General features: G+C 51.3%; 1 protein-coding gene across 8 annotated transcripts in view; it reads left to right on the top strand.

Annotated features, from left to right (window-relative positions):
- Wdtc1 (WD and tetratricopeptide repeats 1) overlaps nt 1-6,987 on the top strand; it is a 68,201-nt gene extending 61,214 nt beyond the window's left edge. For 7 of the 8 annotated variants that reach the window (XM_063287533.1, XM_039109774.2, XM_008764135.4 and 4 more), the window contains 4 exons: nt 1,825-2,060; nt 2,821-2,995; nt 3,949-4,141; nt 5,052-6,982. In XM_063287533.1, the coding sequence (XP_063143603.1) occupies nt 1,825-2,060; nt 2,821-2,995; nt 3,949-4,141; nt 5,052-5,249 (802 nt within the window). In that variant the 3' untranslated portion in view covers nt 5,250-6,982. Of the gene's footprint in view, nt 1-1,824; nt 2,061-2,820; nt 2,996-3,948; nt 4,142-5,051 lie in introns of all 8 variants that reach the window. The other variant, NM_001107908.2, reaches the window with a different exon arrangement.
- Nucleotides 6,988-16,644: the final 9,657 nt, after the last annotated feature.

The following is a 16,644-nucleotide window of genomic DNA, read 5'->3' as shown; positions in this document are numbered from 1 at the left end:
TCTGGAAAGGAATAAAATCTCTAACATAGTTCAGCATGAAACGTGAGAGAGGCAGGAAGCAGTAAGTCTTGCAAACGGTCAGGTAAAGTGCTGTGGGCGCCAAGAAGAGTTGAGTCACCTCAGCCCAGGATCAGGGAAGCCTCAGGAAGATGTGTCTGAATGGGCTGGAAGTGTGGGCAGCTCAGACAAGGCGATGAGGGGGAGGAGAGGAGTGTGGGGAAGGACACTGCAGGGAGAGGAGATGGTGTGAACAAAGGCATGGGGGCGGGGGACTGACTGAAGGGCCTGCTTCAGTACAGCAAATCCATTTGGCTGGAGCAGAGGGTTCTGGAAAGGACTGGCAGGGGATGAGTCTGTGAGGTAGCCTGGGGCTTGCCTGGAAAGGGCTTGGAATGCAGAGGGTGGCATTTGGCCTTGATTCAGTGTGTGATGGGCAGCTACTGGAGAGATTTGAGCAGGGATGTGCAGAGGGCTGTCTTTTCAGGGAGATTGATCTGGCAGTACATCTAGGATGGGTGAGCCCTGAGGCCAGCCTGCTCTTTTTTTTTCCCCATCCCCACATGCCTGCCAGTGACCCCTAGAATGTCACATTCTGTCCCAGGCCAGTCTCCCCAGGGCTACCATCTGCTCCTGGAAACAGACCACCCTCTGGCTCCTGGCTGGTCTCTGGTCTGGCTCTTGCTAGGAGCTCAGAAAGGGGCACCTTGCAGGCAGTAACTGGGTTTCCACACAGCGCCTGATCCTTCGTCATAGCCACTCATTCTGACGCAGAACACACCATCAAAGCAGCTCTGCTTCCTGCCTGCCCCACATTGCTTAGCTGTGGGTCCCTAGTCTCAGACTGGCTCCTCCAAGGGCTGGTGCTCCTCCTGACTACATGGCAAGAGAGGGTCGGGATGAGCCTTCTGTGACCTGTGCCCTTGATGAAGGGACCCTTGTCCTCAGGGAGTGCTGCTTACTGCAGGATAGGCCCACCCCAGCCCAGTAGGAAGCGGGAGAAGCTCCACCCCCAGCATTGAGAATATGAACATTTCGTGTTTCTAAAGGGGACAGGACCCTCATTGCTGTTTGGCTGTACAGATGAGAGGCAAAATGCGTTTCTGGCAACAGGAGGTGCCTCCTGTCCAGCTACTCTTTTTACCCCCTCCAATAAAAAGCCTTTACTTCCCTTTACCCTACTTCTCCATTGGAGAAAAGAGTAGAGAGGATTTGGAGCTCCTGGTGTGCACAGCCCCCTCACCATCAGCTTCCAGAGAGCTGACTTTGCCAGACAGCCAGGCCCCATCCTCCAGCCCCAGGAGGTGGAGGCCACAGCTGCTGCAGATCAGTCAGCCAGGACAGGGGGGGTCTGGCTGGGGTGCGCTGCCTGCTGGTCAGACCCTGAGCCCCTGGCCTAACACTTCTGGCTTCTCCAGACCACAGAACTGTCCTTGAGGGCCCCCTGCCTTGGACGTAGCTTTGAAGGCCAGCAGGGGGATTTGAGGAGGTGGATGAAGGAAAAGAGAAGGAGGGCTTGGGGAGCCTGAGGTGGGCAGGATGCCAGGCCTTCTGCTGCAGAGCTGCGGGTGCCTGAGGTGAGCAGTGCACAGTTGCAGGCTGTGCCCAGCAGAGGGCACCCCAATACTGCCTTTCACTGTCTCAAGCCTGGGGATCCTGGCTTCCTCCCTGGGAGGGAGTACTGGGCTCTGCCAAGGCTTCATTTCCATATCTCCTCACCCTGAGGTTTGTCAGAGATAGCTTAGAAGTAGCCACAGAAAATGGTGGGAGCCTTGCATTTGCCACGGGGCCTCCCTCACCTCTAAGCTGTGTCCCTGTACTTCTCAGGGATGGTGACCACTACGATGCCCTCCGGGACTGCCTCAAGGCCATCTCCCTAAACCCTTGCCACCTGAAGGCACACTTCCGTCTGGCCCGGTGCCTCTTTGAACTGAAGTATGTGGCCGAGGCTCTGGAGTGCCTGGATGACTTCAAAGGGAAGTTCCCAGAGCAGGCCCACAGCAGTGCTTGTGACGCACTGGGCCGGGACATCACAGCTGCCCTTTTCTCCAAAAGTGATGGCGGTGAGTGTGTGCCCAGAGAGGCAGCTGTCCGTCCCTACCCAGAAAGGCTGTGGTGCTTTGATCTAGGAGCCCTGACTTCTGAAACTCCACGGCCTTAGGACAGTCTGCTAACCCCTGAAACTCACGGTCAGCATCTCCCATTGAAACTCTGTTGAGGGTTAATGTTAGCATTCAAGGCACCAGGTACCGCCCAGTCCGGCTGTGCAGGCTCCAGCTAGGCCTTCTCACCTGTCACAGCCAGGGCCTTGGCAGAGAGCGCATGGCCGAGAGAGGCGAGTGCTGTTTGTTGCCTTGGTCTCGATCTGGGCGTGTGCAGCGGGCATGGTGTCTAGGACAGTGCCTTAGTTCCCAGCTCAGCTCTACCAGGTTGGACTGTGCGGCCATGGATCCAGCACAGCCTCCAGACCAGTGCCATCTGCAAAGGGCACACCACGCCTGCCCAGTGCCTCCCGAGTTGGAGGGCAGCGAGCTGGGTCATGGTGATGTGGGCTACAAATGTAAGGAAGGTCTCGCTGGAGGCAGATAACCAGCCGTGGGATTCGCTCATGCTGCGAGTGTCCAGGCTGAAGCTGGCGATGCTTCTTCCTGCAGACTTTTAGTTCTCCGGGGTAAAGCTGGGGGCAGGTGGCCCCATGTTGCCAGTTCTGGGCCGGAAACTTAGCACAGAGGTGGAGGAGACAGCGAGGAGGAGATGAAGGGAAGGGAAGCCTCCTACCTCTCCTTGCTCACCCCTCTCACCTCTCCTTGCTTTCTGCCCCAGAGGAGAAGAAGGCAGCTGGCGGTGGTGGTCCAGTTCGCCTCCGAAGCACAAGCCGCAAGGACTCCATCTCCGAGGACGAGATGGTGCTACGGGAGCGCAGCTACGACTACCAGTTCCGCTACTGTGGCCACTGCAACACCACAACGGACATCAAGGAGGCAAATTTCTTTGGCAGGTCCGAGGCCCCGAGCAGGAGGAGGGTGCACATCACAGTGGGTGCAAGGGTTTGAGGGGTAGGGCTGCGTGGGAGACATACTTTGGGGGTACTCGTGGCCTGGCTCTGTCTCTCTACCCTCAGGTACCTCAGGCAGCCTCTGTTTCTTTGTGCGTACGAAGAAACCAGCCACACCACTGCAGTCAGAACAGACTGGCCTGGGTGGCGTCAGTGCCTGGAAGTTCCCTCTGCCCCCGCCCCCACACTCTGTCTAGTGTCCTGGAGCTTGCTGGCTCTATCTGGACATTTGGAGCTTTTGTGAGACCGGGCATCTTGGACCATGTCCTGGGCACTCATGGGCACAGCCTGTATTCTCAGACAACTCCCACCCCAAGCCCCATCCTTGCTTTGTTGATCCCCTTTTGTCAAGAGGGTCTCTCCCCCAAGATCCCCTCCGAATGTCAACAGTGTGAGAGGGCCTATATTATGGCTGGACTGTAGGATTTGGTAGTCAGGGTCCAAGAAGTCTCGGATTGCTGAGGGAAGGTTTAGCTAGATGAAGCTGCTCTTACAGGAGATAGATACAAGAGTCAGTCCCACACTGGCGAGGTAATAATGTACCCCCGTGGATTCTGTGGTACCGTATTGGAGGGTACTGATATTGGGGGGTTTTTGTTGTTGTTTTTGGTTTTTGAGACAGGGTTTTGCTGTGAGGCCCTGGCTGTCCTGGAACGTACTTTGTAGACCAGGCCAGCCTCAAAATCACAGGAGCCTGCCTGCCTCTGCTCCCAGCAACTGATGCTGGGTTTTAACACAGTGATGACTGTACAAGCAGCGTGAAAGAAGAGCTCATTTGCATAGAGTTCTGAGTCGAGGGGAGCCCCTTGAGTGTGAGGAACCGAGTGGTCCCCGGCTTCCGTGTCCCCTCTCGCCTTTCCCTGCGCCTGACCTCCCTGCCCTTTACTCTCTGCCAGCAATGCTCAGTACATCGTCAGCGGCTCTGATGATGGCTCCTTCTTCATCTGGGAAAAGGAGACCACCAACCTAGTCCGAGTGCTCCAGGGAGATGAATCCATTGTCAACTGCTTGCAGCCACACCCCAGCTACTGCTTCCTGGCTACCAGTGGCATCGACCCTGTGGTGCGATTGTGGAACCCACGACCAGAGGTGAGGGCACAAGCAAGGTGGCCAAAGCCGACCGACAAGGAACATAAGGACTGCGTTTGAAGCCTTGGCTGAGCTTCAGTGCTAGGGAAGGGAAGGGAAGGGAAGGGAGCGGAGCCACGCAGGATAGAAACTGTCGGGAAAGATGAAGCCGGAAAGTGGGACCCCCTAGTCCCTAGGAAGCTCTAATGCAGTGGGCGTTCCTGGGGTGAGACTGGCTTTTGCATTCTTGGGACATATCCCTGAGATTGCCATGAAGGTGAAAAGTCCATATACCAAGAGCAGGTAGGCAAGGGGGGGAGACAGAGCCAGATCAGCCTTTGAGGGAATGCCTCAGGCTCTCGGGAGACCTTCCCTTCATATGCCTGTCAGGGGTCCTGCCCGGAAGCTGTTAAAGGACGGTCCCGGGCAGGCGCACAGGCTTTGGGGTTGATTGCTATGCAGTCTTACACAGAACACTTAGGTCAGCCAGTGTGGCCTCCTCTGCTCTCGGTGCCAGTGGGCAGGTGAGCCTTCCATGAGCCTTCCAATGACAGCTAGCGGAGCTGAAGGAAATCCAGAACTGGTTTGCTGTAACTTTTATAAAGAGGACCCCACCAGACCTTTCCTCGAGGGAGAAAATGTAAAGGGTTGTTAGAACTAGGGGACTGTATCTGGTCCCCAACCTAACATGTGAAGCATCTCCCCAACACGTGTTCCTGTGTGCACACTTGTCACCATGTGTTTAACCTTATGTGCCCCTAGATGCCCCAGTGTGACCTCCCTTACATATTCTGAGTAGATGTTTCCTCTTATATGTCCCAGTCTGTGTGTCTCCCTCCTCAGCCCCTATGTATATGCCACAGTACATGTGCCTCCCTTGTACCTGCTGCCCCCCCACCCTGAGGTCACTAGAACTGCCTTTTCTTGACAGAGTGAAGACCTCACGGGCCGAGTCGTGGAGGACATGGAGGGTGCCTCTCAGGCCAACCAGCGGCGCATGAATGCCAATCCCCTGGAGGCGATGCTGCTGGACATGGGCTACCGGATCACAGGCCTGAGCAGTGGGGGCGCTGGGGCCTCCGATGACGAGGACAGCGCAGAGGGCCAGGTGCAGTGCCGGCCCAGCTAGATGCTCCTAGCCCCAGTCCCCGGCCCTGTGCAGGAGATCAGAGGGCTGGGCTCTGTTTTGGTTTGTCTTTCCCACCCCCATTTTTCATTTCCCCTGTTTTGTTTGTTAGTTCGACATTGTGGGTGGGGATTGCTGCAACTTGCTGGCTTTCAGACTCTCGGGCTGATTGTCCCTTGACTGTCCACAGCCCTGAGCAGAAAAGCAGGAGGGGAAGTCCCTCCATATGCCCTTACCTCCTGCTTCCGTGTCTCTGGAAGGCTCTGGCCCTTCTCAAAACCCCTTCCGCCTCCAGTGGGGAGGCAAGAGCTGAAGCTGTCTTCACGGACTGCCCTGCCTCTTGGTTGGCAACAGAAAGGGAGTGGAACTCCCTGCTGTCAAAGGCTTGCCTTGGCCTGTTGTTGCCACTTGCTCTCCTGCCTATGGGGCTAGCTCCCCTGAGGTCTTTCTGGAAGGTCCCTTCCCAGCCACCAGTGCTCTGGTGGAACCGTAGGAAAGGTGGGAGCCCGCAGTGGCAAGGTCAGGCCTCCTGCCCTGGTGGCAGTGGAGCTTTCTCATCCCCTCCTGGGCCTGTTCTAGGCTGGCTCTGAGGGCTTTGCCTTTCCTCTGGTGTGGCAGAGGGTGGGGTGCCTCGTCCCCACCCACCTGCCCATGCAAGTACTAATGCGCCATGGCCGCTCTCCTGGGGCGCTCCTCGGCCTCACTGTGACCTTTCTGCCAGAGCTCCCAGCCAGGCCTCCTCTGCTGAGGTGGCGCTTCCTAAGGACCCTTCTCGCCCTCTCTGCCCTCCTTCCCACCCATGTGCTGAGCCGCCACAAAGACCAAAGAAGTGATGGCTTTTCTCTGTCCCCTGCTGCTCTGGGGGGAGGGGGTGGGAAAGTCCTTAGCTCAGCCATCCCTTCTCAGCAGCCCCAAGCTTTACACTGGACACAGCGCCCACTCCACCACCAAGCCTCCCTCTCCCTCTAGCCCCTCTAGCCCCTCCCTCTAGCCGGTGCCTGCTCTGGAGCTGGGAGTTGGTTCATGCCAGCCTCCCCCAGCCCTGTGTGCTTCCTCTGGGCTGCAGCCCTCCAGCTGCAGCCTCTGGGGAGAAGCAGCCTCCCTTCTCTCCCTCCCTCCATACCTCCCTCCTTCCCTTCCTCTCTCCCTCCCTCGCCCCTGTCTCCGCCAGGTGCCTCCTCTCAGTCAAGCTTCTGAGCAGCCCTGGAGACAGGAGGGCCATGTTAAAAGCTTTTTCACAGTTTTAAGAAGACTAGGGGGGTGAGGCTAGTAGTGGGGGGTCTGGCACCATCTCATTGCTTTAATCTCAGCGACACAGGTGGCAGCTTCTCCCCCTTCCTGCCCACCCCAGGTCCTCTTCCCACCCCTCTCTTCTAGCTTGGTAATGAAGTGTATTTATTGGTGAAGGAAACAGCTGCTGCTGCGGCTCCTGCTGCTGGGACTTGCTCCCCTGCTCTTCCTCATGACCTTTCTCAAGCCAGGGAGGGGAGCGGGAGTGTTGGGCTAGACCCTGGGGCTCGAGAACTGGCCAGGGTCCCTTTGCTTTCCTATGTTGAAGCCACCTGCCATTCCCCCGTCCCTGCCTCCTGTCTCCCACCCGCCTGCCTAGCCTGGACCCTGCAGTGTGGAGAGACACATAAGCCTTACTGTCCTCTGGGGGCAGGAGCCGAGCCTTTTTGTTGCTCTGCTCCCAGGAGAGTGAGGGTGACGCAATTGATTAAAACCATTTTGTTCTACTTGTGACTGGTGGCATTTGTTGGGGATACAAATGGGTCTTGATTCCCTCCCTGCCGTAGCTCTGTGACTTGGAGCAACCACACCTCTGCTGAGCAGAACGAGACCTGCCTGGAGCGGTGCGGGTCACTCAGCCCAGCAGGCACAAAGCCTGGAAATGAGGGATTTCAACTCTTGGTAGTTTTCAGATTCCTTAAACTAGAAGCCAAGGTGCACATCCCTTCCTGTGATCCAAGGTGCACATGGTTCTTGTGTATGTGTTACAAGGAGCGAATGTTTTACCCAGAAGTGTTCACCAGTTGCTACGTGCCGTGTACTGTTCTGTGTACCTTACATTGTACTACAGAACAAATATGATTGTAGCTTACTAAAGGGACTCGAGGACCCATGGGGTTTTAGTTTAGTTTTGTTTTTCTTTTTCTTTTGTATCCTAGATTATCTGATGAGTTCTTAAGCCAGAAGATTCTAGAGTTTCTCAGCTCACAATAATATCATCATAGAAACTTTTCGTGGGGCCTCCTAAGAAAAAAAGGCTGAGCTCAACTTATTAAGTACTAATTGAAATCGCTTAGGATATATTTTTAAAAATAATACACATAAATTAGAAGGAACTTTGGAGACAGGCTGTGGAGCCCAGGCTGGCCTTTAATTCACTAGGTAGTCAATAATGGCCTTGACCTATGATCCTCCTGCCTCTGTCCCGAGTGCTGGGAGAATGGGCGTGCACCCTCATACCTAGTTAATGCAGTTCATTACACAGTAGGGATTCATTACATAGTAGGGATGAAGCCCAGGGCATTGTGCATGCCAGGGGAGCACTTTCCACTGAGCCACACACCACCCTGTCTTTTCCTTTTTTTTTTTTTTTTTTTTTTTTTTTTTTTTTTTTTTTTTTTGGTTCTTTTTTTCGGAGCTGGGGACCGAACCCAGGGCCTTGCGCTTCCTAGGTAAGCGCTCTACCACTGAGCTAAATCCCCAGCCTCCTGTCTTTTCCTTAATAGCCAGGTCCAGATGGGGTCTGTGTTCCTGCTGGGGACTGCACAAGCCTTTTCTTCAAAGCAGACACCGCCACTCAGTTCTAACTCCACACCGATTCATCTTCATTACAGTGACTACTAAAAACCCAACTTTGTTTGAGACAGGGCCACTGTATTATGTAGCCCTGGCTGACCTGGTAGAACAGGAGCCTTGACCTTAACAGAGATGTGCCTGCTTCCCCAGTGCTGGGGCTAAAGATTCGTGTTAGTAAAGCCAGCTAAAACCCAACTTCTTGTAAGGATATAGTCAAAAGTAGTGTGATGTGGTCTCGTAGTTAAACTGCAGATTACCTCAAGCTGGCGGTTTTCTCAGTGGCCAGTAGATGCTGGTAGATCTCATCTTTAAAACATTCCTCTTTGCTGTCCACACCCAACCAGGGCACCGTAAGGTCCTTTGATACAGTTTAGGGGCTGTTAGTGCCACAAGAACAGTTCCACTGTGAAACTTAAGAATCTTCTCTTTGTAGCTGTGAGAAGAACCAAACTGGGATAGCTGCCTGTGCCTCCTCAGGTCTAGACAAAGACCCTGTGTTCCCAAATTAAGCCTCCAGAAGCTTCAAGGCATTTCCAGACTGTGCAAGAGAGGCACAGTGTCCCAAGGCAAGGAAGTATAATGCAGTGTTGTGTTTGGAGATCCAAAGCGATTGATTTGGGGAAGGTTATAGAGAGCTAGAGGGGTTAACTGGAGGATGCATGTCCCCAGCGAGAGACCATAGGCTTGCTCCCATGACAAGGAGCCATTAGAATTTACCAGGACAGGAACAGTTATAAGCACTTGTTCTCGCAGAGGACCTGAGCTCTGTCCCAAGCATACACATCAACCATCTGTAACTCAAGTTCCAGGGGACCCAACATTCTCTCCTAACCTCATGGGCACTGCATGTATGTGGCGCAGAGATGTGTGCAGAAAAACACCTATGTCCACAGTATAAAAATAAGTAGTGGGGTTGGGGATTTAGCTCAGTGGTAGAGCGCTTGCCTAGCAAGCACAAGGCCCTGGGCTCAGTCCCCACTCCAAAAAAAAGAAAAAAAAAGTAGTTAAGTGAATGAGAAGCCATTTTGGAATTAGACAATATAGATCAGATACTGGCTTCGAACACACAAATCTACCTGCCTCTGCTTCCCTGGTACCTTGAGCTTCTCTATATGTTGGTCACTTTTTCAATGGTATGACAAAAATAGCTGAGAAAACCAACTTAAACCAAGGACTGTTCATTTTGGTTCATGGTTTCATAGGCTTTGGGTGATGGTCAGCTGGTCCCATTGCATTTCAGCCTGTGCCTGTGGCCAGGCAAACACCTGGCGGGACAAGGGACAGAGGGACAGACCCACCTCACAGTAACTAGGGTACAGAGGGACAAAAAGGAGAGCATTCAGTGGCCTCTCTCCTCCAATCAGGCTCTATGTCTTAATAGCCCAGCATTGATGGATTTAACCATGGATAAAGTTAGCACCGTCAAGACCCAGTCACCTAACCAAGGAGCCACCTAGCTGGGTGCTTCAAAGCCATAGCACTGTGGTGTGTCACCATGAAGGAGCCAGCATAGAGTTTTTATTAATGCCCTGTACAGATGACAGAAGAATACTTCAGATATACACTGTCACACAGAATAGTTAACTAGTCCCAAAGTGCACTGTTCACCACTTCATGTTTTGCTGTTTTTGGTTGGTTGGTTTTTTTTTCTCTGTGTAGCCCTGGCTTATCCTGGAACTCACTCTGTGGACCAGGCTGGCCTCAAAACTCAGATCTGTCTACCTCTGCTGGGATTAAAGGAATGTACCACCACCACGTCTTGGCTACCAGGTTTGTTTGTTTGTTTTGTTTTGTTTTGTTTTGTCTTTAGAAATTGGGTTGCAGAGATGGCCCGTCAGTTAAGAGCACCTCCTGCTCTTCTGGTCCCCAGCGCCCTCATTGGGCAGCCCAGAAGCCCTCACTCCAGCTCCAGGGAATCCGATGCCATCTTCTGGGTTTCACATAACATCTGCCCAGTTGTCCAACAGGGTGAGACTGGTAGAAAATAACAAGGAAATCCATGTGACCCTGAGTTCTGTCCTGAGCTTTTAGACGCAACATCGAAAGTAAGATCAAGAGGAAACAATCAGTAAGAAGACCTCATCCAACTTGAAAAAATGCAGGCCCGGCAAAGAACACTGTTAAAGAATGAAAACTCAAACCAAATATGAGGAAACGGTACCGAAACATCGGGGGAAGGGTTTGGGTCTGAAATACACAGGTCCTGCATTTTGAGATGGGCTCTTGGAGCCTGGGCTGGCCTTGAACTCCCTGATCTTTGCCTTTACCTCCCAAGTACTAGGCTCACAGACACCCACCAGCAAGCCTGGCTCACTGTTTTTGTTTCCTCTCTTGAGATGGTCTCACACTGTAGCCCAGGCTGGCCTGGTGCTCTCAGCAGTTGTACTGAAATGGCAGACACGAGTCATCACACACAGCTCCAAAGGACTCATCAGTTCTGAGCCTGCTGTGGTAGTGCGTTCACGCCTGTGACTTCAGCAGTTGGGAGGTAAAAGCAAGGGTCAGGAGTTCAAGGCCAGCCTGAGCTACGACAAGACCTTGCCTCAAAGAGGGTCAAGGTGAACTCAGAGAAATACACAGGAGCCAGAGAGGTGGCTCAGTGGTTAGGAGCACTGGCTGCTCTTCCTTAGGACTTAGGTTCAATTCCCAGCACTTACATGGCAGCTGTCAACTCTAACAACTGGGGATCAGACTCCTTTTTCTGGCTATATATATAATCTGACAGGCATGGTAGCAGGCAGATTTCTAAGGAGTTTGAGGCTAGCCTAGTCTACAGAGCAAGTACCAGAACAGCTAGGGCTACACAGAGAAACCTTGTTTTGAAGAAAAGAGAGAGAGAAAACTCAAGCATGGTGGCACATACCTAGCATCTAGAAGGAGGGGGCAGACTGATCTCTGTGAGTTTGAAGCTAGACTATTCCAGGAGAGCCAGAGCTGTATAATAGAGAGAACCTGTCTCAAACCCCATGCCACCCCTAAAAGTCCTCACCAAAGATGTTCTATAAGCGTTGTGAAATGATAGTTAATGTGACAGGGGTGTGGTGGTACATGTCTTTAATCCCAGTACTCAAAAGGCAGAGGCAAGAGGATATCTGAGTTTGAGGCTATCCTGGTCTATATAAGGAGTTCCAGGCTTAGTGTGTCATAGATCCTGTCTTAAAAACAGCCAACATGTCATTACAGAATGCAAAATAGCAGAAAACTCTACACATCTATGAGGATGGTTTAAACAGAGGACAATACTAATGCTAACAAGGATGTGGGGCGACTGTAACTTGATTCATTGCTGCTAAAAAGGCAAAGTTAAAATTGGCTTTTCTACATAACCTAAGCTGGCTTGGAACTTTATACATAAAGCCCAGCTTTATGAGCCTTCGATTTAAGTCTCCCCCATGCTGGGATCTGAAGCACTAGCTACCACAACCCGTAAGTAATATGCTCACTTTTAAGGAGAGACTGCAATTCTTACAAAACCAGTCTACTACACCATCCAAATGAACTCGTTGGCATTCCCCGGAATGAGGCCAAATCACCAGTGCAAACACGTACCTGGATGTTTGCAGGGGTTTGTTCATGATCGTCTAAGCTGCAATCCACCAGCATGTGCTTCAAAAGGTCTGAGGATAAGCTAGCTACAACCATACAGTGGAATGTTCCTGGAAAAAAAATCCGTCATACACATGAAAATAAATATTAAGAAAAAAAAAAAAAAGCCAGGCACAGCAGCCTTTAACCCCAGGACTCAAGATGCAGAGGCAGGCAGATCGCTGCAAGCAACAGAAACGAGAAAGGTGACATCTAGCTGTGTGCTGTGGCTTGCACCTGTGGTCCCTACTACTAAGGAAACTGAAGAAGGGTCCCTCGAGTTCAGTGTTCAGGGCCAGCATAAACAGTATCTGTCGGGTTGGAGAGGTGGCTCAGTGGTTAAAAACACTGACTGCTCTTCCAGAGGTCCTGAGTTCAATTCCCAGCAACCACATGGTGGCTCACAACCATCTGTAATGGGATCCGATGCCCTCTTCTGGTGTGTCTAAAGATAGGGACAATGCACTCACATGCATAAAATAAAGTCTTAAAAAAAAAAAAAAAACAGGGGTTGGGGATTTAGCTCAGCGGTAGAGCGCTTGCCTAGCGAGCGCAAGGCCCTGGGTTCGGTCCCCAGCTCCGAAAAAAAAAAAAAAAAAAAACAGTATCTGTCCCATCTCAGAAAAATAACCAAAAACGGTGGGAGGGGCTGGAGACACGCACATCGGTTAGGAGCACTGGCTGCTCTTCCAGGAGACTAGCTAGTCAGCTCCGCAAGGCGGCCCCAAACCGTCTGAACAGACCCAGGAGACACCAAGCTCTCTTCTAGCCTCAGAGGACTCCAGGCTCATATGTGGTACATAGACCTGTGCAGACAAAACACCCATAACATAAAATACTTTAATGTGCATAAAATAAATGCACAGTGAAATCAGTCAGTAAAGGTGACACACTTTATGATTCCAGCTGTGTGGCTCTGGAAAAGGCAAAAGTATAAAGACGGGGGTGGGGGAGAGATCATCTTTGGGCTTTGCACACGTGTGTGACTCATCCAAAGCCCTCACTGGCCCTGCTGATAAGAGAGCCTGGAGGTTCCGATAAGCCAAGCCCCCGTGGTGGGAAGACCCAGCAAAGCAGACATTACAAATAGATGTGTAGGCAGGTGTAGCCCCAGAGACCTGTGATGGTGTCGGTGCAGATCATGCCAGAATGTGGTCACAGAACCTAAGAGTTTCTTAGTTCAGTAAGTCTCAGGCCTGGCCATAAGCAGGACCGCCTGCCTAGGATCTTTTTAAATATTTCCCTTGTCCGCCTCCCAGAGCTTCTGTGTTGATTTGTCTGAAGTAGAGCCCAGCAATCTCTGTGTTTCTTTGAACCTTTTCTGGTTCTTTCTATGGTGAAGCCAGAGGTGAGAACACTAGCCTAGCCATACTCAAACCTTATGAGCACGGACAATGAATTCCAAAGAGAGAGAGAGAGAGAGGAGGAGGACTGGCCCCGGGCCACATCACAAACGAAGCAAGGGCCATGGCTAAATCCCTGATCTCTGGTTCCTAGTTCAGCTCTTTGAGCCACATTCTCGGGACCAGAGAGATGGCTCAGCAGTAGGTGAATTACTCCTTCAGATCTCACTCTCAGCCTCCATGTGCTGGCTCAGAACCATCTGTAACTCCAGTTCCAGGGGATTCATACAGGCTCTTCTGGCCTCTAAGAACACTAAGGACGCACACGGTACATAGGTATACAAAACATTCATAAAAATATAACAAAAAAATTTAAGTAGATTTCTTAGCATGGCCAAGGCCCTGTTTTTTTTTTTGGAGGGGGGGGGTTGTTTTTTGTTTTTTTTTTCCGGAGCTGGGGACCGAACGCAGGGCCTTGCGCTTGCTAGGCAAGCACTCTACCACTGATCTAAATACCCAACTCCCTAAGGTCCTGGTTTTTGTCTTCACTAAAAACACTACAAACATTTATGTTAGCACTCCTGATATGTGCTTCCGCTTTCTGTGTGCCTGGCGTTGGGTTGGCCACTGGTTCAATAAGAAAGCACACAGTAGACCTGGTTCCTGGTTCCTGCCAGCCCAGAGCTTCCAGATTATCTGGAAGTTGTGGAATAGCAAATTGGGGGGCTGCATTCGGCCCCTGAGCATTGGCCTTCAATGGGAAACGATCCACTAAGGTGCTGTTCAGTCAGTGTGCCACCATGTGCCATGCTCAGTCCTAAGGATATCTAGGTGGAAGGCGGGCAGATGGAAAATTCGGTATTGGGGTTAACTCAGGAAGACTGCAGGGAGAGTTTAGGCTTCTCAAGCAGCAGGGGGATCCACCTCTCTCCAACAACTTCCTGGAAGTTTCCTGCTGCTGCTTGTTACACATTAGCAAGTCAACTTCCTCATACCAAAGCCTCTTTTTCTGCTCTAAGGATTGTCCTGAAGTCATGTAAACAATTCTCAGCCAGCGGAGACTTCTGGTTTGCCGGACAGGTCTCCAGACCCGTTACGGAAAAGTCATGGAAAGGCTCTAAGAATCCCTTCAAAGGAGCAAGCCCAGAGAGCCTTAGGTAACGATCCCGGACAAAGGCTGCTTCAAAGCCTAGGTGCCATCACGCCAGACTCAGGCCAAAGGCAGACTGCTACAGAAGGCATCCCGCTCTGAGGTAGGACTGGTCTGCCCTCCACTGCCACATTAAATTCATGAAAATAGGTCCTAGTCCTAATATGCCGTAGTTTACAGTTTCACACTGACTCTCTCTGTTCTTGTCATTCTCCCTTTCCGGCAGAGACAGGTGGGTGTGGCTTGGACTCCAATAAGTGCTTATACCTTGGGCAAGTCCATTCTGTACACCTCCCACCCACCCCAACCCTGGCCCTGCCAACCCCTTTGGATGTCTTCTCTTTTTTTTTTTTTTTTTTGGTTCTTTTTTTTTGGAGCTGGGGACCGAACCCAGGGCCTTGAGCTTCCTAGGCAAGCGCTCTACCACTGAGCTAAATCCCCAACCCCTTTGGATGTCTTCTTGCAGCAAAATGGAGACTGCTCCCTGTTCTGGTTTTCTTCCTTCATTGTAAGGAGGCTTAATTGATGGTGAGAGAGTAGGTGGGGATGTGTTCTCCACTAGCGTTGCAGTTTTAATCACTGCTGATTAGCACTGAATCCTTGCGTAGACCAGGCACCACAACCCTAAGACAGCTGGGTATGGCGACAGATACCTTTAACCAACCCCTCTGCTCCCAGAGGCAGAGGCTGGTGAGTCTCCTCGAGTTCCAGGCCAATCAGAGAATGAAGGCACAGATCTACACAGCCCCTTGCAAGGCAAAGCTTAAGGAGAAAGGATTTGCTGGCTAAAGAGATCATCGGCCGTTAAGAGCAACCGTTGCTCTCGCAGGGGACCAGGATTTGATTCCCAGGAACGCACATAATGACTCAGAACTATCTAACTCTAGTCCCAAGAAAGCCAACACGCTCTTCTGACCTCCATGGGCACTCGGCGTGAATGTGGTGCGCAGACATACAGGCAAGCAGAACGGTAATCAATGTATCTAAAAACTTAAATGATTCAAGTGTTTTTTAAACAGGTTTCCTTTCTTTTGTTAATATCAAGATCTTCTGGTGTTGAGATTGCCCACTTGTACCACTATGCCCCAGTATTTTTCATTGTTTGTTTGTTGTTTATCATTTTTTAAAGATTTATTATATATAAGTACACTGTAGCTGTCCCATTACAAGATGGTTGTGAGCCACTGTAGCTGTCCCATTATATATGGTTATGAGCCACCATATGGTTGCTGGGATTTGAACTCTGGACCTCTGGAAGAACAGTCAGTGCTCTTAACCACTGAGCCATCTCTCCAGCCCTGTTTGTTTTTTGAGACAGATTTCTCTACGTAGTCCTGGTTATCTAGAACTGGATATGTAGACCAAGCTGGCCCCAAACTCCAGAGATCCTCCTGCACTACCTCCAGAACGCTGAGATTAAAGGTGTGCACCACCACACCCAGCTCCATGCCCAGCTTTACGGAGCACCAGGGACTGAATCCCTGGCTTTGCATAGGCTACTAAGGCGCTATACCTAATGCCCAGCGGTTTCCTGTGGCAGGTATGAGGAAACTGATGTTCTATCTCAGTTACTTTCAATAGCTCCTGACAGCTAGGCCTCAGACCCTAAACCTGTAAGAGAGTCTTAACTACCCGGAGACACCTCCCCCCCCCACCCCCCGGCCAAGGGAGACCCATTCGATCCAAACCCAAGAGGTTTATTTTTCCGGTGCATGAGGGTGGACCCTCAATCAGCCCCTCATAGCGAGTGACTAGAAGGCGACCCTCAATGGCTATAACAAGCAGTTCTTATACCTTTTAGGGGTACAGGTTACATCAGCACGGTTACAATTTAAACTTATTGACTAAGCATGTTGACCTTTGAATCTATTGGCTAGCAAGCATATAACAGGCATTTGAACTCTGGGACCAGAGGGTCAGGTGACAGTCAGTACATTCTGTGGTTTTTTGTTTGTTTGTTTGTTTGTTTGTTTTCAAGAATGTTCTTGGGGTTGGGGGTTTAGCTCAGTGGTAGAGCGCTTGCCTAGGAAGTGCAAGGCCCTGGGTTCGGTCCCCAGCTCCGAAAAAAAAAAGAACCAAAAAAAAAAGAATGTTCTTGTTTCTCCGAGTGGAGAATGGAACTTGGTTTAGCCTTGACCCGAGGCAGGAAGCTGGCCTAGTCTTGACTTGAGGTAATGGGTGTGAGGCTGGCGAAAGCTCCTTGGGTCCTTCAAACCCAGTGGCCATCTCCTGAATCCATGTTTTACCCCGTGCTCGTCTGTCCATCCCGAAGTAGGAGACTTAGATTCCAGCCCTAGCTGTACAGTCTGCAACCATGAAGGGGAGGAGAATAGGAAACTGTACTATGATACCTGAAGAGTCAGAAACTTAGTTGCCAAATGGTTTCTTCATTAAATGATTGGCCCCTTCAGTTCCCTCTCAGTTGTGGAAAGTTTCACAGCCCTACTGGGGATGGCAGGGTGAAAAAAAAAAAAAAAAGAGGGGGAGGGGAGAGGAAGAGGGGGAACAGAAAGGA

This window comes from Rattus norvegicus, chromosome 5 (assembly GCF_036323735.1).
Source record: "Rattus norvegicus strain BN/NHsdMcwi chromosome 5, GRCr8, whole genome shotgun sequence".
NCBI classification, from domain to species: Eukaryota; Metazoa; Chordata; class Mammalia; order Rodentia; family Muridae; genus Rattus; species Rattus norvegicus.
Note: the sequence above shows the minus strand (reverse complement) of the source record. Positions and strands in the feature narration are given on the sequence as shown.